This window comes from Chanos chanos, chromosome 13 (genome assembly GCF_902362185.1).
Source record: "Chanos chanos chromosome 13, fChaCha1.1, whole genome shotgun sequence".
Lineage (NCBI taxonomy): Eukaryota > Metazoa > Chordata > Actinopteri > Gonorynchiformes > Chanidae > Chanos > Chanos chanos.
In genome coordinates, this window is record NC_044507.1 from 9,342,811 (window position 1) to 9,367,810 (window position 25,000).

The window sequence follows — 25,000 nt, forward strand, 5'->3', positions numbered from 1 at the left end:
ATAATTGTAACAGTTTTAGCAGTGATACATGGATATATGACTTTGTGTGAACGAAGCTCCTTGCCTCTGCTATGCTGGCTCCCTTAAGAGCTGCATTCATTGAACACTCTATTTTTCTCCATAGCAACAGCACACCCCGTCGGGAGTCAACTTGACCAAAGAGGTGGGGGGGGGGGCAAAGAAAATCACTACTGGTGGAAGTCGAGGCACCAGTCTGGACATGAAGAGACGGTGGGTGAAGTTCACTCTCCTCTCTATGGATTTGAATAGACTTTGTTTGCCAGCAGGTCAATTCAGTAGTACAGGACATTGTGTTAGTGAGTAGAAGAGATCAATAGAGACAATAAGACAGGGTCATTAGTCACAGGTGAACCTTCAGTCAATCATCTACAACAAGGCTTTTCTTTTTAAACCACAACAGGCACGGAGGCAAGAGGAGCAAGCCCCATTTCTGAGGAACTAATGAAGAACTTTGCGGCATCGAGTATCACTGACGCCGTGACATGAACACGCAGATAACGTGATAGGAAGCAGGGAAGAAACTAGCTCATTATTCTTAATGAGAATTTAATCGCCTCTGAAATGACTGGTAGTGATATGTTGGTATACATTCAAAGAATATCAGCACACTGCGTACTGTTATTCCTATTTCTTTATTTCTTTATTTAGAAAGAAGTCCAGCATGACCTCCAACTTTAAAAATCAATGATCACTTGTTGCTGTGGCAACAAGCATTTTTTGAAAATTGCCTTAGTGCTTGATTCTGTACAGGCACTTTTGTGCATTTGAACTATTAGAAGAGCCAGCCAACAGGGAGCTAAGGCCTGCCTCTTTACTCAACACTGGGAGCAATTGGAGAGAACATCCATATTCAGCTCTGACAATGAGGTCCAGAGTGGTGGATATTGATGAAGTTAAAAGCGTTAAGTGGAACACTCAACATGCCTGAAATCATCGATGGCTGTATGTCGAGATCCATCTGAATGTGTCTCAGTAAGTGTTTAAGTTATTGGGTGCTTGCCAGGGATCAAGAAAACAGGTTAAAAAAAAAAGAAAAGAAAGGATTGAGTGGAGTGCAATGCGTCTTTGTAACGAAGGCAAACAGACAAGGTGACGATATATGATTTGTTGTGACTCCCTCCGCAACTTCTGCTCTTACACACGGTGTTGTTGCTGGGATTTAGACAGCTCTGTCGCTGCGATTAGTGGAACACCGCAAAACAAGCACAAACTCAGGTAACAAAAACAGTCATCCCCAAGCTGTTGAAATAAGGAACTAAAGAGCATCTATTCAAGCGCTCTGAGGTTGATTCCACTTGATTCCCTTGTATTCGTGTCAACATTATAAACATTACGGTGCACATATATGATGTTATGGGCAGTATGACATCTCACAACACTGACAGGGAGTAGAAATCCTGTCATTTACAATGATTCAACCAGTAGGTGCTACTCACGGTGGTATTAAACATACACAAACACATATAGGCCTTGTCCTCTCTCTCTCTGTCTCTCTCTGCCTCCCTCTCTCTGTCTCTCTCTCTCACAATTTTTCCTCCTTCTCTGATGCTTGATATCTTTCCACCACCTCACGGACACTTCTAGAGAGGGAGGTGCTACGGAGACGCAGGTGCACTATTTTGATTTAGGAGATAAACGGACGAGTGGGGCAACAGGCAATCACTCACTCAGACCACTCATTTCCAGATGAGGAGGAAGGGAGAGGGATAGAAAGAGAGAGGAAGGGAAGGAGGGAAAGAAAGAAGAACAGAAAGAAAGGAAGAAACAAAGGAATAAAGAAAGAAAGAAAACACATTCTACTGAGGAAATATTCACAGTAAAAGCAAATTCAAATCATCCCATAGATTTTCGTCAACATGTTTAATGCACAACGGCAGTTTTTTTGAATGTTAGCCAGCACTGGCGAATGTTCACAGGAAACCTGGCAAAATGTTCTTCAGCCTTTACTAAATCTTGAGATTTTCACCTTCAACACATCTCACAATTGCTTGTATGAGAGAGGAAATTTAGAGGCATGAGTGAAGATATTAGAGCGCAAATTAGACCTTAAGCCGAGGCTTCAAGTCTTAGGGAAACACAAATCTGATGGATCATCACAAAGAGGAGGAACATATGAAGGCGATTTATTTTGTTCTGTGTCTGGCACTGGGCGAGGAGGCGGGAGTTCTCTTCAGGGAAGTACTTGAGCGCCTGTCCAGAAGGAAAAAAACAAAACAAAACAAAAAAAACGCACCATCTACAGTGATTTGGAGAGGAGAGGCGCAAAGGGGTTGGAGGAAATGCTTGCACTGTCAGCCCAGAGTCAAGCTAATGCGATTAGGGCCGCCTCTGATTCATCAGTCTCTCCCACTCTCTGTCTCTCTCTCCCTCTCTCTCTCTCTCTCTCTCTCTCATCTATATGTCAAAATTTCTCTCTTCTCCCGTTCTCTCAATCACTTCTTTTTTATCCATTTTTTATCTTCTTCTCGCATTCTGTTGGCATCTGCTATCTCTCCATTTATCTCTCTTATTCTCAGTACTTTTCCTCTTTATCACTCACTTGACATTTTTCTCTCTCTTTCTTTTTCTCTCTCTCTCTCTCTCTCCCTCTCACACGTACATACCCGCACATGCACACGCATGCACAGGCACATACACACACATACACATACACTTACACATACACAATCCCAAACACAGGCTATGATAGCACATTGGGCCTCTGCTGGACATTTTTCAGGACAATTACCTCACAATGTAGATGCATACACAGAGCATGTTGTAAGACTTATTCCCTTTGCTGTGTGGACGTAGATGGAGATGGAGGAGTTACATGGTGTAAGGCTGGGCCCCATTTTCCTCCTTCCCACTCCTCTTGCCTCCCATACAGCCTCAATTATTTGCTTCAGGGAGCAATTACTCTAGCCTCTGCAGACCTCTCCACCCCACCTCACTCTCTCCCCCTCACCCCCTTAAACCTTTCTTTCCTCTCTCACTCTGTCCCCTGCCTCTCTCTCTCTCTCTCTCTCTCTCTCCCTCTGTCTCGCTCTCTCTAACCATCCATCTACCTCCATCTATTTCTCTGTTCCTCTCTCTCCCCCTTCTCCCACACTCTCTATAAATGTCAGCCCTGTTCATGTCATGTCTACATACTATCATTTTTAAGCAGTCCAGAGATCATTTCTCCAAATGCTAGACATGCACCAGCCACAAATCATAACAATCATGATTCCCCACGGTCATCTTTCAACCAGTCGTGGCCTTCCAACCAATTTCATCTCAGAGCTGCACTGAGATGAATAGAGAACCTCGTGTTACGTGTTCCTAAAGAGAGTTTGGACACACTGATAAAGAAAGAAAGGACAATAAGCATCCAGCTTCAATCTGTCTGTTGACACATCTCAGAGAGTTTACTGGGGTGTAGTTTGTGGATCCCGTCAAACCAATAACATAGCACTGGGAGCTAAAGTGGGAGGTCAAGTTAGATTTTATAGATGAGTTATGAACGGTGAAGTCTGTCAAGTACAAGTTACAGAAGTATCGAGGGAGTCTATTGTCATTCCAATCACCCTTGTCAAAGACAACACAGTCACAGAGGCTACAAAGCTACTGATGAAAGGGAGATCGAGCAACAAAGAAAGAATATCCAGCGAAGTAAACATTTTCTAATCATAAATGTCAAAGCAGAAGACATCTAATTACTCGCAGTCTACCGTCGACGCATTTAGGTAAATAATTTCTGGCGGTGAATGAGTCCCGAGATTTGGATGATATGGATTTGCTCTGTGCAAAATAATCCCTGTTTGAATCTGTTGCAGGACTGACATAAAGGTGATGCCAAGGGTACTTTGGCATCAACAGGCGGGGACACTGGGGGGGGGGGGGGGGGGGGGGGGGTTGCTGTCAATTGGGGGCCAAATATTATATTCTTTCACAGGGTCCAAAATTTCTAGCAGCCCCCCTGTCAACAGGACACTAAGATTCTGACGTCACAAAAATATGGGTAATAGCCATTTGCTAACACATATTTCAATACATCTACGGTTTCTTTAACATGGCCAAAAGAAAGAAGTCGTTTGTTTTTAAGTTGTAAGACAAGAAAAGACGATTTTCATGCCCAGGGAACTAAGACAGCGACCTAGGGCAGCTTTCTGTACTCTACTCAGTGATCATAGCAGAGCCAGTTTCTTCTCTCTCTCTCTCTCTCTCTTTTCTGTTTGCTGTGTTCATCAGAGAACTGCGTCTCTTTGAGACACTCGGTGTTGGAGAAGGGTGGAGGGAGCCATTGTGACCAATTAGCTGTAATTAGCCCCTAAGCACAGGAGGAAGGACACAGACAGCAGGCGACAAACTAACCAATCTCCAGCCACGCTGACTCATCCCCTAACATGGGCAAGAGGAAGCCAGCCGTCCCCTCTCCTTTACCCGAGCACACAGCTCCCACTTACTGTCACAGCAGGGACAGAAGACGGAGGCACTGCAGCTGAGGAAATGCGTATTGTTACACACCGCAATGCATACTCCTCCAGTTTTTACATTTATTCATTTAGCTATCGCATTTATTTCAAGTGATTTTTTTTCACTTTCTGAGGTTTTCTCAGGGCATGTCAGCTGGGTCACTTAATGGGAAGGTTCCGTCCATGGTAGCGGCATATTATTATTCTCTTACAGTCAACTTGAATGCTAGTCTTATAAGTCACTCTGGATAAGAGCACTTCCTAAATGAACAACATTGTGAATTGTCATGCTTGGGGTCTGAACTTGTAACCCTCCAGTACCCCCCCCCCCCCCCCCCCCCCCCATCATAAATCATACATGAAACATGGTTTGTTTCACAAAAAGGGCTGTCAATGTGTAATCAGGATAGTTCACTTCTGAATAACTTACTTCTAAACGTGTTCTCTTTATGGCTGAATCACACCAGTGCAGAAAAAAATATCGCTTACCATCTCTCTCTCTCTCTCTCTCTCTCTCCCCCTCTCTGTCTCTCATGCACACACACACACATACACACACACATCTGAGGGCAGATGTGGTGTATTCCCTGTGAAATGTCTGTTATCTCTTGTCATCAGTGTCTGTGTGTGTGTGTGTGTGTGTGTGTGTGTGTGTGTCTGTGTGCCCTTGGCCCTGCATAACTGAAGTAGCAGGGAAGACTTTCGGAAATGATAACTGTTCCCTCGGGACTCCACTTCATGCTGTATCTCACACCCCTTTCAGTGTGAACAAGTCACACACTCACACTCACACAGACACACTCCCCCTCTCATTCCGACAGCCAAAGTATCTCTTATACTCTTAACGAAACTCAAATTGGCTCATAGCCAATCACAACTTCAAAGCAACAATTACCATCAACTCGTCATTTTCAGCAAGCAACCAAAAGCACCATCCAGCACGGAGCAGCAAAACAGTATTGACAAGACTCTGAGGCCACACTTTATTTCCATTTAAATAAGTGACATGTATGATATTTCTACATATGATTAACAGAGTATGTAATATATACAATCTATTTCATTACTTCATCCTAACATTATTTTTTCATTGCTAGTGTTTTACAGTGATATGTGTGTGCAAGTTTCTGAGGTGTGTGTGTGTGTATAAATGTGTTTGTTTAAAGGTCAGTGTTTTGCAGTATGTTTTTGCGTGGGACGTGTAATTTTCCGTTGATTTTGGTGCAATAGATGAATAAGTCGATCACTAAAAAGGCTGACATTTGAATTTAAGGCAGCCAGACAGGCTCATGCTCATTTTTGTGACTAAGAACCGAAAGAGAATGTCAAGGGAGAGCAATCCGTCAGCATTTTGTCCTTCAAATGCACACTACACTACACTACACACAGATGTCAGTGGCATGTTGTACTACGACGTAATCAAGGCTACACATAACACCTGTTTCCTAATTTATCTTTGTAAAACATGGATCTTTCAAAGGCCCCCCCCCCAAAGCATGGAGCAGTGCTCAGGCATGCTTAGTGCTGTGTTGGGGGTTGTAATGAAGGCTCTGAGGTAGCATCGATAGCCTCATTAACCATGTGAAGGGTGTTGGCTGGAGTCAGCGAACCCAGCATGGAGCTATGTTCAGCCTTGAGGTAGAGCTCTGGCACAAGTACATGTGGAAACTATTCACATCCTCTGTTCCCAAGGTTACCTAGAGCTGTATGTAGTGGAACCCTACAGAGAGAAAGAAGTCCAGGAACACACAGATGAAATTCTATACTTTGACACGAGTGGGAAGGCCGGTGACATAAAACGCCGTTTGGATGAGATGGAGCCTCTGACTGATCAATGGAATAAACAGCGGAAAAGGACAAAAAAAAAAGGTCACTCTCCTGTCCCCAATTATTTCTTCACAAAAGATGTACTCATAAAACACCCTAAGCAAAAAAGCTTAAAGGAAAAGCAGGTGACCAGTATCTATATATCAGAGGGTTTCGTGTATTAAAAGACATGCAATTCCTGTAGATATTAATAATGTAAACAATCGTAAATACCGTGATTTCAAACAACTTAGTGTGCTTTGTGTTACAAAAAAAAAGAAAGAAAAAAAGCCTTTTAGTAAATAATAACTGAAAACTCATATCTCCCACAGAAGACAATAGTTGTTAATCAAGTTACTGCATTCTCAGTTTCACTCTCCATGTTCTCCACTCCCATGGCTGCTCTCATCAGAGGGTCTAATTACAGCCCAACCTTTACCACGAGTCTCATTTCAGCAGCAATAAATAAAGCAGCACTTTTCAGGGCTTTCATTCCTTTATTTCAGAATTCGTTCTTTTTCTTTTTTCTTTTTTTGCTTTATTGCCCACTCCAGGGCCAATGAAGAGGAGCAGGATATGAGAGGATTAGGTCTAATAATGAGAGGTCCACAGAGAGAGAGAGAGAGAGAGAGGGAGAGAGAGGTGGGGGGTGGGGGGCTTCACCTTCAAGAGGGAGAAAACATCATATATCAATTCTCATGCAAAACCTCCACATCTGGAGTGCTCAGCTTCAACCTTGTTATCCGACAGAATGGGATCTCTGTGATGCTGAAACCTGCCTTTTTTTTTTTTTTCTGAAGTCACGACTTCAAAGTTTGGTCCATCTACTGTATAAGCTATCTCTGACAAATCTGCTTTGATTTCAGATCCCATAAGGTTTTCACAAGTGCTTACAAGACTGCATCCCAAGTGGCATTGCCATGGTAACTAAGGATTCAGTCAAGAGCCTGCTCACCACGAGGCAAAAAGCTGTCCGTCAATCCTAAGCAACATCTCAGTCACTGCACGAAACCAACGCAGCGTATGCACCAATTTCTTCGGCTCTTCTCGCTATTTTAACCCAAAGTGTCTCTCTCTCTCTCTCTCTCATTGAGAAAAGAGCTTTGTAAGCTCCAAGTCAAATCCTATGGATTAGACATGTAAAGGATTTTCACAGTGTGCCACTGTATGTTTGATTTTGTATAGGAAAGGGGTTTCCTCCTTCATGCAAATATGCTTAAGGGAGATTTTATGGAGGAAATATAGGCTTACCTTCATTAATACAGACTCACTGAGCTTCTCTCGGTTGACAATCTTTATGGCAACTTTCTGACACGTGACGCAGTGGACTCCGAGCTTCACCAGACCTAAAGGGGAGGGAAGTGAGAGAAGAAGAAAAGAGAGGAAAGAGAGAGAGATTTATAAGTTGTGTATCACCGAGACAAAAAAAATAAAGCATATAAACAGAGACTTCTCCATCGTACAAAGAGGGGCAAACCCTTTAAAATTTTTACACAAGCATCGCAATCACCACAACAGGGATTTTCAATTTATTTTCATCGCCGATCCTATCAACTTCAAAAACAAGAGTGTATCACGGGCCAAAAGTCCTTACAAACCACGAGACAGGGACATTTCCCCCGACATCCACACAGCCATAGCTCCTGTATCCCAAAGCTAATGTCATCAGCTACAGCAGACACACGCAAACAGAATGGATGATACACAGCTCCCCGAAACGCTTTGCAGCCATTACAGAATTTCTTCTGCTTCAGAAAACTGTGACAGGTGAATGAATCCATCTCTCTTTTCAGATCTAACATCGAGTAAAAAGTTTTATTGCTTAAATAGCCGCATGTTTCATCGCCGGCTGCCACTTGAACCCATCACTTTTGATTCTCGACGGGCTGTGACCAGAAAGCCGAGGGACGCTAAAGGCTCCTATTTTCATCTTAAAAAATGTCTCGCGATTGTCGAACAACTGTCGAACAACATTTCTAAAAGTGTTCAAATCATCAAAAACACGATTCAATTATCTTGCATGCCACTCAGAGTATATATTTGTGCAATCAACCTGAACATGTTACACAGTACAATGCCCGTGCTGAACAAGACACTGAATAGTTTGTATCTTTATAATTACCCCAATCAAAGGCACATACTGAAAAAGGCCATTAGCACCATTCTCTGCCATTCTCAATGAGGCGACTGAATACAAACACATGCACCACAACCCCTAACTCTGATTTAGTGTTGGTTTTATACACACACACACACACACACACACACACACACACACACAAACATATATATATATATTATAAAGAAGTAAAGCAAGATGAAACATTAACTTAAAAAGATCTACTGGAGACTGAAAAAGCATGGAGCTGCTACGCTAACAACGAAAGAGAGAGAGAGAAAGAGAGAGTGAGAGAGAGAGAGAGAGAGAGAGAGAGAGAGAGAGAGAGAGAGAGAGAGAGAGGGAAAATAAGCAAGCATATTTAAATGTAGGACCAAGGATAATTAAACGGTAATGAGGAGCATGAGAACAGGGCTGAGAGGCCAGAGGAGAGAGGAGGTGGGGGGGTGGGGGGAGTACCATTAGGATAACATTTGATAATAGTGGCAAATGTCATAATGAGAGAGACGGTAGAGCCAATGTTGACATTGAAGTAAATGAATGTCACTCAAATCCATTTCTTTTTTCAGGGCAGGTTGTCCTGTTTGGTTTTCCTTACATTTTAGTGTGTTTTGAACAGTACCAAGATGGCAGAGTGAATGAAACAGAAATAGCCAGCGGGGGGAAAGTTTTATATTTTTACAAATCAGACACGCAGTGTCAGACAGGGGCAATTCACAGTTGGACCACGTCAGATGTTCAAGGGCACAAATATGAGAAATCATCCTGTTAAAGAAATACTTACAACTGCACAGGCATGCGTGGAATCAGATACACAGCTAACATGTGTTGGCATGCAGCCAAACTGTGTCTCTCTCTCTGTCTCTCTCTCTCTCTCTCTCTAACAAATGTACACACAAACACGTGCGCACACGCACACAGACATACATACACACGCACACATGCACACACATGTGCACACAGACATACACGCGCACACACACGCGCGCGCGCACACACACACACGCACACACACACACAGTGACCTTGTCATCACCTGGACCTGCAACCCTTGCAGTAATCTCACATAATAAAGAGAGGTAGAGCTGGTGCCAGTTTCACCTGTTTGTGTGCTGTGAACTGGGGGAGGTGGGGCTAAGCCCAGGTTTAGACTCACAGATTCATACAAGCCCCTAAAGTCAGCCCCTCTCTGTCTCAATGCTTCGGAGACTTTGAACGGAGCTTCAAACGCTGCCCTCTGTCAGAGAACAGAGTGGATCAGAGAAGTGCAATGAAACATAAGGGATTACTGATCCAGGTTAGCCGAGGTCTCGCTGGTTTCCTGCACATCACTGGAAAAGAAACCTCACAGTCCTGGCCAAGACCTCAGTCCAGCAAAACAATAAACTGTTTCCAGCCCTGTCTTGCTGACTGAACCCTAATACAGTTCTGTTCTAATACACAAAGAGAGTTAGACAGCAGTGGTTAGACTATATCGACATGGGGAAAAACTGACTGAAAATTTCACTAAGATTAATTATGTTTCAGCATGATTGTCGATTGTGGTTTAAGGGCAACGACTCTCTACAACAAACACAAACACAAAAAGGGGAAGGGGAGAGGGGGGTGGGGGGGGGTGGTTGGTTGCTGCAGAGACAATTCCATGGAGAATGCCCGTGGAAAGTTATAGCATCCTAGCACGCTCTTAGCAAAACTTCAGTGGAGCTCTGTCAAAAAGGACTGTATCAGTAGCAAATATTTTTCAAGTTCTGTAATCTCTAGAAAGAGCAACATTCAATTCCCTGCACTCGCGTCACCTTAAGGTAACAAATGAACTGAAAAGGACGTTTATAAGCTAACGCTAACACCGCGGCTCATCCTACCACACCAATAATCTCATTTTGCCACCCAGCTCAATCGATCACTCCACCTCCCCCTCAGCGTACCCCTCCCTAATCAATAGCATTAAAAGCTCTTGAGTCCACAACAATGTCAAAATAATGACAGCAACTAGCAACTTGTGGGTTGGCGAGTTCACTAAACATTGACCCGAGCTCTCTTTCTATCTGTCCACAGGCCATAGCTCGCAAAAACCTTCGACGATTAATGACCATAAACCTCATAATGGACAAAGTTCACTCAACGGAGTCTCTCTAGTATTCAGTGGACATGCGAGACCTCATAACGTACTGCACGGATAGCATTTCTGATAGGTACGAATATGAGGCTCCAGGCAGTGGTGTACTGGAAATAGAATGCACACAGAAAAGATGAGTGAAGGGGTTGTCAGGGCATACCACAGTCACACTGGGATAGAAATATATCACCTCTTATCACAGCGCCCCACTCCCTAGCCTGCCCTGTCATGCCCAAATGACAGTATCAAATATGTCTTCCATACTTACACAGCCATAAGGGACCACATCTGGTTTTACATAACAGTTTCATACATCTGCGGTTTTGCATATTCCTTAATCCCCCAAGCTGTATAATAATGGCATTTACCAAAACATGCACTGAGGTACATCAAGCCTACACTTTCAGATACTTACATGCCAGCATTGATTTTTTTAATTATGTATTTAACATGGGGCGAGTTCATTACAAGTGCACTAATGACAGAGTTGGATAACTGATATTGGAAGAGAGGGACACAGGCTACAGTGTTTGGATCTGACTGAAACTGACTGGCACAAAATCATGCCAACTAAAATCCTACCACGGATTTGGGCGTGAAGACAAATTCTTGCCACGCACGAGCGAGCAATATTACAAGAAACAAGAAAATGTTTAAAAAAAAAAAAAGAAAAAGAGAAAAGGACAAACCCTTACTGTGACTGATTTGTCCTGGAAATCAGTCACCCCGAAACCAACACATAGAAACATATAGCACTGTACAACTTTTACAACTACTGAGTAAAACCTCTTACAAGTTTTCCATTCACCCGAGCTCTGACTAATGGGTTTTTCTTAGGTGTGAGAAAGACCCGCTCTGCAGTGGGGTACATATGTTGTAGATGGATGAGTCAGGGAAGGAGTTTCCAGCTGCGGGGCTCTTATCCGCGGCCATCGATCCAACGCAGCACATCCCGGGTGGGGACCGGCTCCACAGCACGTTCCCCCCACCTCACCCCCCCACCTCCGTCTGGGCCCTGCCGTTTTGTACAGGTTTCAGAGATCGCTAGCAGTCACGCTGCGATACATGATTATTCGATAGCTTTGTTTCCAACAGGGAAACACATCTCAAAATGAAAAGAAAGTGGAAAAAGAGATGAAGGCTGGGGAAAAGAAGATACATCCATATGTGCCCCCCCCCCCCCAAAAAAAAAGTCTGAGTGTAGTACTCTACTCTGAAGCTTTTAGATTGGAGGCCCATTCTCTTCCCATCTAGCTCTCCTCAGCAGCTCCAAAGCTCATTCCTCAGGACAACCTCAGAGAGAGACCACAAGCTGGAGAAACAGAGATCAACCTCACCTGACACTCTCTCTGAAAGACAGATTACCTTTTTTACGGTAAGGCTCCTACCTTACAGCTTTACTTCCAGACAGAACTTTCACGGTATGAAAGATTACTCGCACAAAAAAGGGTTTGAACTTGCCGACACGGTTCGAAAAATAGATATCAAGATTCAGATTTTTCGCAAAAATTTGTAATGGAGTCTTCCTTTCAGCCTAGTGCATAAGTGGCTGTTTTTATCGTGACAGAAATTATACATCTATCCAAAAAACCACATGATTTTTAATTACCCCTGTCATATTAATAAAAAAAAAGAGTAAAATGGTTCTATTCTGAATCCAGCAGACTTCTCTCAGTCTCAATTCAGTCTCTGTCATTCACTCATGTGAATGAGAACTATAAAACTATATCAAAACAATGTTCAGATCTGTGAAGTCAGCAGGGGAAAAAAAAAAAAAGATTCTGGGCTTGGAGGGAAGTATCAAGGAACTGATCAATCATGTTTCATATTCAAGAAAACAGAAGCATTTTTTAAAAAAAAAAAACTGAGGCAAATTCATTTCAATCCAGTTGAAAAAAAATCCTCCAGCAGCTTCAAAAGTTGAATAAATTCCGTGCGTCTGTATTAAATGTGCAGTGCATGACGCACACGAGTTCCACGGAGATATGAATACAACAAAGCAAGACATAGATCTCGCGGAGAAGCCCGCATCAGTTGTGATGTAACTGCCTAGTTCAAGATTGTGCAGATTCTGTTTCTCGCTCAACAAATGTAAAAATATAAAAAAAAAAAAAAAGAAGTATGATAAGACGAAAGAAAAAAACTATATATATATATATATATATATATATATATATATATATATATAAAACATGAAAATGGAAAAATAAGAGCAGATAAGAAAGGAAATCTATCATTGCCTGAATAATCCTTAACCGCAAGAAACTCAATAACATACCGCATCCCTTCCCTAACCTCAAAACATGGCAAAACAAAACAAAACAAAAAAAAAAAGAATAAATAATAAAATATAATAAAAATAAGAATAAAAATCTTGAGAAAACTAAGAATGAAGAAAGCTGAAATATGTGTGATGTATGACTTGCTGACTATGACTTTGTAATTTACTGTGCATAAGAGCATCTGATAAATAAATAAGACACAAACGTTAAAGAACCGCCTGTTATAAACACCTGGTTGATTTACTGCATCCTTGTAAGGTATAGCGCTGATTGTAATGCAGTTTATTAAACAACCACAAACGACTATTTACTGCTTATAACAAAGAAAAAAAAAAAGTTCTTTTCTTAACACAAACATTCATGATTTATTTCATTACAGTGGCCTCTGTGATGGGACCAGGTGATGAAGGCAAAGGCGTTCTTGCGTAATAGAGATCTGGCGATTAGGGAAAAGCATTAGCAACATGAGGGAAAGCGATAGCGGGGACGCGTCATGTTCTAGCTCAATAATGTGTCGGCTCTCTCCGCGTTACGTAATCAGTCCAGCCAATCCCCAAGAACCTCCGGGGATCTCTCTCTCTCTCTCTCTCTCTCTCCTCTAATCTGCACAGCGGCAAACATCTGCCGCGTGCTTCGACAAAGCACTCCTCAGCAACCCGCCCCCTTTTCCCCCGACCGGGAGCAGGGAGACAACGGGTTAAATCGGCGCTTGAAACGAGACTTAACACTCAAACAGACCGAAGGAATTTGTGTGTGTTTTTACGGCGACACTTTTGCCTTTCATTAGTCCCCCGGGAGAGGAGAGCGAGAGAGGGACAGATTCTACAGGAGGATGAAAGGAAAAAGGACAAATATTGAAGTAGGAAAAAAGAGAGAGGGCTGATGAGGAAGCGGCAGTTAGAACAGACGAGTCTTTAAGCCGATTCGCTTTCTCATACCCCCCCCCCCAACTCTTCTCCAAACACCAGGGACCTTCGGTTAGAGGTGTGGGGGAAAAAAAAAAAAGTCACGATGCAGCCTCTTCCTCACTGTCACATGGCTGACAGTATGGGGTAAAAAATTTTGTGTGTGCTTCAACACATTTGACTCTCTGCGCACGTAGCCGTCCGCTGTCAGCGGGCTCGAATTGACATGCAAATGTATGCACGCACCTCCTCAAAATTTGATCACTTCCACAGGCACACTACAACCATCATAACCTCCTTCAGAGGAACCGCTCTGTCTGCAGTGCCACATTCTCACGCCCGCAGACACGCACGCACGCACACGCGCACACACGCACGCACACACAAGAAGAGAGCTCAAAAAACTTCCAACGGTGGTGTATTTCTGAGCTTTGAAGCAACTTTCCACAAAAAATGTCCCAGACCAAAAAGTACAAATTAATGATAAAAGTCTCCTCAGACCAATTTAGCTAAGCTGTCAGGAAGAATCCAGAGGTCCACAGGTCGATCCCTGATGCGACCAGACTGGGACAGGGACGTGGAGACGAGACCTGTCAGAAAAATGTCCTTTCCAAAAGACAGAGCCGAGAACGCCATAAATCCTAGGGAAGTGCGTAATGGCGGGAAAGAAGCAGTCAAAACAAAGCAATCTTGGCCTACTGGGGCTTCAACACTTTACTCAGATCTATTTTTAATGCCTCTTACTTGGCATCAGCAAAAGGAATGCATAATTATAGAATCATGAATAATTCAAGACAGACTCATTTGAATAACGCTGCTCTGGACCCTAATGTGCAAGCAGAGGTCCAAAATGGGGACAGAATAACAGGAAGATGGACCAGGACTTGCCGCTTTTGTTTTGACTCTAAAGACATTGTTTCCAACCCAGCATGTACAAACACACCGCAGAGATCAAAGACAAAGGGGGCAGAATGGGTAGCCAAGGTAACGTGTTCTCCAAACACGTTGCCAAGACACACGGACGCTCCTCTTGGTCACAGAGTGACTGCTGGTTTCGTGGACCGACGTACATATCATTTTTTTTTTTTTTTTTTACATATCTGGGCACGACATGTCCAGTATTCAACACAGAGCATGAATATTTCATACCTAGTATTTTCTCGCTTCATTAACAATGAAAGACATTAACCTCACATTCACATCCAGGTATGGCCCTGTTTTTCTGTAACTACTTCAGTTTATTGAATTCCCTGCAGGGAATGTCAAAACACTGTTAGATTTATTTTTTATCAAATCTGGAGTAGCATTACGAGACTTTTATTTGCTTTTGTCTAGAGGGGAGATGCGTTTGTATTGACACTACCGGAAAATTCACGGGTGTCGGGGCTCTGTCAGACGACCCGAGAGACAGGCTCCGAAAGCATGAAGACCTGCACCCTGCTCTTACTCACACAAAAGTTTTTTTGAATGAGTTCAGAGTTCATTCAATCCTCTCTCTCTCAGGCCAATTGGAAAACTGTGATTCTTTCTTTTCTGAACTATAGGGGAACAATGAAAAATAGAAAGACCCACAGACAAGAGTTTGCTTTTCTTAACAGCTTGCTATTTTCTTCAAGTTGTGTCATACCCCCTGATACTGTCTGTCTTGCTTTCCTTTTTTTCTTTTCTTTTTTCTTTTTTGTTCCCTTTCTTCTTCAGCAGAAGCATTATCTGTTGGTTTAGCATGAAAACCAGTGTGTTCAGATGAAGAAAGTCTCCATGCAAAGCAATGATGTTAAAGAGATGTAATACTTCCATTCAAAGTAAGCGGCAAGGTCCTTAGGGTGTGTGTGTGTGCGTGTGCGTGCGTGTGTGCGTGTGTGCGTGCGCGTGAGATCTTGAAAACATTAAATTGTGTTTTTCTCCCCTGGTATGGATTTTGCATGTTTATTTCTCTAAAATGATCTGTATCTGTATAGATGTTCATTTAATTTCATATCAGAAGCCTTTTAGCAAAATATGACCTTTTCAGCCACATCACTTTTACCTAGGACTGTGTCCTCTGGGACATATTCTTAACCATTCACACAACAAGCTAATTACACCCCCTCTCCGACCAGGACTGCAGAAATCAACATAAATCTGAACAGTGAGTCAATAAATACGAATTATTGTCAGGGAATGCTAGAGGGCGTTAGTTAAACAGAGAACAAGGGGGAGTTATATCTCTCTGTGCAGTGGCTTTCTAACAGCAGTGTAAGCATTAGATGCAGGGTAATTAATCAAGCAAAAGCATTCTGCGAATCTATATTTTAAGTAAATTTGTTTCATTAATGGAGTTTTGTACTGTTCGGAATGAGTTATTTCACATGCATTGCTCCTCGTGAACCGAGCGTGAGACGTGCCGAACATTCTAAAAACTCATCAACAGCTCTCAGATGAGAAGAAGATGGTCTCCACGGAATGAGAAAACACTACATCAAGACAGAGTCAGGAAGTCAAGTTGCGGCCCCCTCCACTCCCTGTCTTTAATTGAAAACTAATTTCTGAGACAGGCGAGGATTGCAAAGCAAAGGATATTGGTTTTATGTATGGTTGAAATCTATCTCTGTTTAATTAAGAAAACAGAGGATTCGGTTTAAAGGTTTCCTGGCAGATAGAGGCAGGTTATTTCCTCGAACACAATCTCTCCTGAAGTTTTGATCTTCAAAGATCACACACACACTCACACCGACTTCATCACACAAAAGTGCCAAAGACACGCAAGTCCAGGTCAAGTCGTACGGAGTTTCAGAGGATGACACACATTTTCCATTATAAAAGAGCAATGTAATAATAGGGTATGTCAAAGCAAAGACTGCACAGAACAGTACTGGCTGTAGTGTGTGTGTGTGTGTGTGTGTGTGTGTGTGTGTGTGTGTTTGTGTGTGTGTGTGACCATGTGCATGACCATGTGCATGTGTGTATGCATGAGGGAGAGAGAGGGAGAGAGAGAGAGAGAGAGAGAGAGAGAATGAAAGAGGGGGAGTGAGACAGTGTGTGTGTGTGTGTGTGTGTGTGTGTGCGCGTGTGCACCAGTGTGCGTAAGGACCAGTCTACACAGTGTGAGATCTCTCCTTGAGAGCAGAGACAGCAACCGTCAGAAACCCATCAAAACCTCAGGTGTCAGAAGTGTGGAAAGCAGCAGGAGGTCCCCGTTTCTCCCGACTCATCCAAAGGTGAACAAGATGCCTGGCTAATAAAGGATGTGCGACTGCACAGGTCAGGGTTTTCTTCTTGTTTATGCTGAAAATCTTGCCAGACAACAACACAGACATCAAATAGAACTGACTTCTTTAGTTTAACTGACATAAACTGATGCAAAAGGGTTCTTTAAAAACACCGGCAGTAAACACAGAGACAGTAAGACAGCGCTGGCGAGAAGGCTTTATTTCAAAACTCTTCTGTTCTGTTAGAGAGTTTATGCTTTTCTGATGGCTAGACATAAGAGAAAAAGCTTTGATACTTTTAAGGCTTCCCTAAACATGCACACTGATTCATAATGCAAAATGTGTTTTGGTGACGTCAGTTTGTGATGCATCTCATCAATACTCAATGATAAATCTCCTTATCTGAGGAAAAGTTCGTGCTTAGTATTCAGAGCTTGGCAGGGCCGGGAATCAGAACCATGTGTGGAAAATTGGAATGGCTTTATGTACCACTGAGCCCCGAGTCCAGAACACCATGTCTGTGAATTGAGCATTAACACACAAAAAAATCTGGATGGATGGATGGATGGATGGATGGATGGATGGATAAAAGGTTGCATAGATGGAAACACATTCGTCTCAGTGAAGTACAGGCACAATCATACATGTTTTAAATTGCTCTGGGGTCAATTTCATTCAGTATCTCATTCTATATGAATTTCATTCTCTATTCCATTCTCATTTTTGCAACAAATTATACAATGACCTTAATGCTCAGTTTTGTTGGAACCGACGCATATTGCCCGGGACTGTAATTCAGTTACGGAAAAAAACATGTAGATAATGCCTAAAGTAATGGAACTTTCCCATGGTCTTGGAAAACTGCTCCGGAAATGATGGCAGCACATGAATACAACTGTCATTTTTATGGTAACATACCGTGCAGTGCCACCATTTCATTTCCACACCTCCAGAGCGCAGTGGAGAACAGCAAATGTAATCAGTTACCTACCTGTACACACACACACACACACACACACACACACACACAAACATCCAGAGAGGGGTTGGCAGTGGGGATACAGAGGGAGGCAGAGAGGGAGGCGACAAAGGAGATAGGAGGTAATTACCTCAGCCTCCATTGTGGAGGTAGTTGACATCTTCCTTGAGGAGCGACTCATTTCTGCAGCTCCTGCCTCAATCAATGCCTTAGCACCAGCCCACTCATTACTGAACACGCAACCGCATATGAATCAGTCAACCTGGGAATTTCTATTAGCCACTCAGCTTCTTTGTATCTTTTCTTAAAAAGTGCCACCCCACCCCCACCCCTCCCAATCACTCCAGTGATAGCTCTGTTTCTACAGCCTGGAATGCACCCATGAAGCCAAGAGTGGCAATGAAAGAATGGATGGAAAAGACAAAATAAATTAAGGTGAAAACAGACACGAGGAGAAAGAGAGAAGAAGGAGGAGATGGTGAGGAGATGGGAGAGGGGTGGTGTGGATGGGCAGGTTGGTCCCTCCCCCTCTATATGGCACATGGAAACTGACTCCCGTGTGTATTCTGCTCGCCGAAGAATAATCTCCCAGCGCTGAACGAGGAGGGACGAGAGCATTTCTGGAGCTTGGCCAAAGCTCTGATTGCCTCGTTTCTGAAGAACAAAAATAATTAAACCAGTAATAATCACTCTAGGGTTCCCCAGCAATGACCCACACGTACACGAGATAGCCATCTCTACACTCAATGGCCAGGACCGCTCTGACGAATACCGCGTGTCAGTCTCTCCACAGCTAAAATAGCACAAGGAAAGAGAGAGAGAGAGAGCAGCACTTCATTGGTGCTGAGAAGAAAGAGCACAGAACAGAGAAGTGAGAGAGAGAGAGAGAGAGAGAGAGAGAGAGAGAGAGAGGCTGAAACAAAACAAAAAAAAATGGAGGATAGTGCTAGAGGACAAGGAGGATAGACAGCTGAGCACGGAAAAAAAAAGTGTGAGAGTGGAGGAGTGGGGAGGGTGAGAAAAAGAGAGAGAGATACCCCAGTATTTCCACCACCAGGGAGAAACAGACATCTGTTCTACACGACTTCAGGGGGCTTTTATTCTGATGTCTGCCTGTCACATGGAAGAGGACACGAGGAGTAATTTCATGCTGTGAATCCTCACACACAAATACAGACAAACCACACACACACACACCAAGACCACACACACACCAAACACAAATACACAGATGGAGCCTGCTCACACACATCACTACTGTAGTTCCAGACAAGACTTTTCAGCATCGGGTCAAAGCGGACAGTTGGTGGTACTCTGCCAGAGAAAAAAAAAAACAAAAACAAAAAAAAACGCTCAAAGCCTGTGGGTCCAGGTTCCATATAACTCTCGGTCACCACTCAAGTCTCCATCCCTCTGTTTCTCCCCTCCACAGAGAGCGAGCGGTACATTTTGAGAGTAACGGGGTCTTGTTCAGGGGCACGGTGGGCGGAGTCTCCGCAGAGTCACAGATGACTGTACCATGACAACCGTTCCTTTATGCATCTATTGCATCATCATCTGCTCTCCCTTTGTTAGGGCACACCAGGCAAGAGTTGAGTCAGGACCTTTCAGGAAGTGTGTTTTTTAAAAAGCAGTTTGTGTGCGACCTTTCTGTACTTTCCTACACTGAGGCCAAAAAAAAAAAAAAAAGAATTGAGAAGATTAAGGTGGAGGGGATCCAAGATTAAATGCAAGAATTTCATCACAAGTTGTGACTATGAAACATTTGTTCATTTGTTCGTTTTACCGTCTCAACAGACTGAGACCTGACTCTAGGTAAGAGAAAGGACTTGCAACATTACTATGTATACCCTCATTAATAAAGACCAACGCTGTTTAAACTATATGGACTCGCTTCACCGTAAAACTGCTCTGTATAACGAACTGCGGTATGAGAACGAATTTTAAACGTTGCGGAGTTCCTCTTTCCCCCGTTACATAAGAACAGCATTATATGAAGAGCATAAGTGTACATTAATCTGTACGTCATTAGCCTAGCCTATGCTATAAGGCGAATCTCACACGGCCTCACAGCCATCATAAACTCTTCACAAGAGACAGCCGTGGCTCAAGGAGCATCAAGGGGGAAAATACTGCATTCATTAAAATGATAATGAACCTCCGGGCCCTCATGACTGCGTATCGATCGACCCCTCTTTGGCCCCGGCCAGGGACAGCGGGGCATCAGTCCCTCGCCGTCAAACCACTGTTTTGACGAGCGCCGCTATCGCCTGGTTGCGGCTGGCGTTTGACTCCACGTGTCCTTGATGATTCAGTGCCTTTGTACAGCTTTTGAATGGTGTGGGAGCACACAGGAGATCAGAATCTGCCTCAATCCACTCCGTGTGTGAGTCGCCGTGTGTGTGTGTGTGTGTGTGTGGAATGAGATAGCCAGCAGCTGTAAATCAACCTTCTGCCATCCACTGACGGGAATTTAATGCATCATGTTAATGTTTGCGAGATCCATTTTTATGAGCGCAACACAAATCATAATCGTGATTATTGCTTGCATCCTACCGATGCGGCACATTTTGAGAATGTACTCAGACGCGATCGTACCGACGGCGCTATCAGACGGCTTCGTGATAAACGCGGCTCTCGTGAGACTAATGCGTGCGCTTGAACGCGAAATCTCGAAACCGTTTGGCGAGTTATGTGATCATACATAACTAAGTATGCGTCCGCATACTTAAGATTAATATATTCCAGATATGAGCGGTTGCTTTGCATGTTACAACATTGCATTTCTTCAGCCTCAGTGCATCAGCCGGTGAAGCCAGTGCGCCTTGCATGGGCAAGCACGAGCTGTCAATCATTGTCCTGAGTGAGTGACTGCCTCCACCTAGCTCTGATGGATGGACAGAGGGCAAAGAGTCTGACGGCGTGTATCGCTAAAGGATGGTCGGTTAGGGATCCAATCTTCGGTAGGCGCGCTTCGGCGACAGGACTGGTAGCCGACAATCACCTGGTGAAAAGCACCTTGTAGAGGTATGTGGAGTGTGCTGGTCGTCCTAAGAGAACTGTGCTACTCTCTCTGTCACTCTGTGTGCCCTCTTTCACTCAGCGCAGTCCGTGCATGATTTGAGGGTAGATTGGAACACACACACACACACACACGTACACACACACACACAAAAACACAAACACACACGCAAACACGCACGCAAACAGCCTGGATCTTTTTCTGCCAGCCCGGTTCTCTATGTTTACTGTATGTGTTTTTTTTCTGCACAGCGATGGGAATTACAGAAAGCAATCAGAAAGCAGCCCTGCTTCTAGTCCAGCCTCAGGGCCCAGTGCCACAGGCTGGGTTAAGGCCGATGACGCAGGTCTCCTCTGGAACACAGCAGCAGCTCTGCAATTTCACCAACTGCCGACAGACACAGAGACAGAGCGAGACAGAGAGGGAGAGAGAGAGAGAGAGAGAGAGAGAGAGAGAGAAACAGGCAAAGAGGAAGTGGGTGGTGAAAGACAGAGAGTGAGAGAGTGATTAAGGCCGACAGGGAGGGAGGCAGCGTGTATGCACTCCTATCCCATGCTCCACAGCAGTGGTCGGTTACAATGCAGATCTAAGGATTACGGCGTATGTGGTAATCTGTATGGGAATATTCTGTGACAGCACACAACACCAAATCTCATGTTCCCTGATGGGCACCCTGAGAGAGAGAGAGTGAATGAGATCCACAGACACACACATACACACACACACACACACACAGAGAAGGAGGGTAAAGGAGAGAGAGAAAGAGAGACAGAGGAAGCTCCAAGGTCGGCAGAGGCAACGCTGAGAAGGGAAAGAGGGAGCAGACAATTCCATCTCTTTCCAGCAGGGGGCTCTCCCACACCTGCAGCGCACATTAATCTCAGTCATCATCGGCCCTGCAATCCCGGCCACTCCACTCCACAGCACGCCGCTCACTGATGCCGTGCAACCAAACCAGCACCTCCAGCCTGGGGTCCAGTGACCCATCTCAACATCGGGTACAAGTCAGCGAGACAGAGCAGTGGGTTACATGACCTCACAACGCAGAGCATGCACACGCGTGCGCACACGCACATACACAGACACATACACATACACATGTACACACATACACACACATATATACACACTCACACGTATACACATTCACACATATACACACACACACATACACACACACACACACACTGGTGAACAATGTTAGCACCACACTCTCACACTCACACCCTTGCTAGCAGGGGAGGGGTGTAGGTGATGCCAGTCCCCATTAGGGAGCAGGGGTCATGGATATGGTGTATACGTTACTGCATTTGCCATTGATTTCTCATACCATCAAGCCTGTTGTCATGCTAGCTTTCACACCTCCCAATGTGCGACGGATGCTCTCATGAGGAGCAGCAGAAAGGGGGCGGGGGGGTGGTTTCTGAGGGTATAACTTAGAGAGAGAGAGAGAGAGAGGGGGAGAGAAAAAAACATAACGGGCTGAAGGAGGGGAAAGAGAGGGGAGAAGAGAGTGGGAGAGAGGCGGAGTGACGCTGTAGAAAGCTGTCACTAGCCCTGTTTATCAGCAGGATTTAACAGGAAGGTTCCCACACTGCTGCCAGACTGGGAAACCACCTCAGCGTAGCCGCTCTGTGGGTAACGAAACACAGCCCAGCTATGGAGCTGGAGTTACGGAGTTTCTTTACCTCAACACACAGACAGCGCCTTCTGACCGTTGGGTTTTTTTCATGGTTTAGTTTTTTAATGTTTTTTTTTTTTCTTTTCTTTTTTTTGTTACTGTGTTTGCAATGGAGATCAGTCTTACCTGAGATGGAGACAGATCATGTTAGAGGACCAATATTGTTCCAATAGGCAGTAAGGTTCCAAATTCAGCAAGTAAGCAGTCGGAGAGACAGAGAAAGAAAACACAATGAGTGACAGAACGGGAACATATAATGGGAAAGAATCAAATATACAAGATTACTGCATATACACAAGAAAATACTGACAGATGACAGGTAACACATTAAAAAAAAAGCAATAATTGCGTTTAAATGACAGATACAGGTTGTATATATTAATTATCCTCCATATCCTCTGTTACACAGAAAGGAGGAGTGGAAAAGAGGGATGTGGAGAAAGAGAAAGAGCCTTATATCCCGAGCCAGATGGCCAACCAGTAGGGTGCAAGTGAGCGCACTCTCTCTCCTCGGTTGTGAATGGTCTAAGGATGACTCATAGAGACACAGCGTTTAGCATTTAGCATAGATATCAACCAAAAGCAGTCTAAGCCCTCCTCCGTGTTCACTTAAATGATCTCCTCCAAAAATAACTATTTTCCTCTAATTAGGCTAAATAAGGGTTAATTGAAGCCACGGCGGAACTTTTTGCTGTAGTGAGTGTACAGGGAGGCTTTCTCCTCATTTCTACAGCGCAAACGCACATCTGCTCATCTTCCCTTCCCCAGCTCTTTCAAATGGGAACCTGCTGTTTACCAACAGGAGAATTCCCACCCAGCGGCACTCACACTTCCAAACAGGATTTGAAGGGTTTCTCTCTCTCTTTTCTTTTTTTTTTGGTTCTTTTTTTTTTTTTTTGCACCTGTCATCCTTTTATCCTTTCCTATTTTGAGGGAAGACAACCCCCCTCCCCCCCCCCCCACACACACACACCTTTTCTTACCATTAATGAATCCCTGTTTCAGCCAACTATCCTCTGAACTCATTATGCATGCATATCAAAAATCAAGTCTTTTTAAAAAAAAAAAAAAAAAAAAAAACTTTCAGAAACTTGCAACACTGTCTGAAGACAGAGTTAAGAGTCAATGGATTTGCACCTGAAAGGCTCAGACTTAATTAGCATCTCAACAACATCCTACAGACTTCACCTTGTCAAAAGGGAGTCGTCATGGTGGTATAAGACATCAAAGCCAGCACTGGGGTTTTAGTCCATTTAAACTTTTATCAATATGCTTTGTTTACCGAACGCCACGTTCGAGTATTTATAAAAAAAAACGACTCAGGCTCTAATGAAAGTATTGTAGATATGAACATCCACAAACTTAAAAACGTTCACTTTTTTCACATTATGGCCTGAGCTTTAATGGCTTCGAGGCAGATAGAACACTCTGTCCAGCTAAATGCAGTTTATGACAAAGACAACACCGACAGACATCATCTCTAAAGCACACAACATTATGGGCCGAGTCGTTCCCAATTTCAACAAGTAAGGTCAACACTTGACTCCTGCTCCTCCCTTCTCTCTGACCAGTTTAAACCGACAGCATTTTGGGAACTCAACCGACTGACGCTGGGTATGGATTCTCTTTACCTGACAGAGACATCAGACAGAAGAGAGATGCGTGATTTGGCCGAAGCCCTTGAAAAACAACGTCCTGGATATGCTATCATCCAATCAGAGCATAGTATCATAACAGATGAAAAAGGCCTTAGGTGTATTCAAAGGCCAGCCTCCCCATGACGGGGTAAGCCGCACTGGCAAACGAAGAACATTTGCTTTTTATTACAAAGGCCATTCAGTGAGAGGCAACGTCAGTAATAAAAGAGGCGCGCGGCTAAAGGTTTATAGCTAAGATACGACTCGTCCTGAGAAGTCAGGGCCATAAGGCTGTACCATTTTTAAGACTCGACTGCCAAATGCGCTCCTCCTACTTATGCGCTCCTTTTCGACACATCCTCCGTCAAGGCATGATATTCTAAGAAAAAAAAGAGGGGGGTCAATGGGAAAATTAGAGGGACAAGAGAATTCCTGAACCTTGAACCTACAATACAAAACAGAACACACACACACACACACACACACACAAAAGGTTCTTTTCCTTTGGTGTCAACATCATTACACATTTTGGAAACAATCACTTCACAAGGGGGGAGGGTGTGTGTGAAAAGCACCCTGATCTCAGGGAAAATAGAGTAAAGTCTACTATCTTAATCCACTCCTGGCAGATTCTGGGAGATCTAATTGGAACAGTGGTAATCCTGGGTAGTGTGAGGACAAGCAAAAAAGCCGCACTAATTAAGCAAAAGCAGATCCGTTCTCTGGCTCTGTGCCTCACACTTTAACCAAATCTGTGCAATTATACAAGCCTAGATTTGTTATCTTGGAGACAGACCAAACTTTCAAC

General features: G+C 43.8%; 1 protein-coding gene across 1 annotated transcript in view; it reads right to left on the reverse strand.

The window, feature by feature from the left end:
- Nucleotides 1-25,000, reverse strand: part of brsk2a (BR serine/threonine kinase 2a) — a 131,109-nt gene that overhangs the window by 47,301 nt on the left and 58,808 nt on the right. Inside the window, exon 2 of the mRNA XM_030790150.1 lies at nt 7,515-7,609. Within this exon, the coding sequence (XP_030646010.1) occupies nt 7,515-7,609 (95 nt within the window). The remainder of the gene's footprint in view (nt 1-7,514; nt 7,610-25,000) is intronic.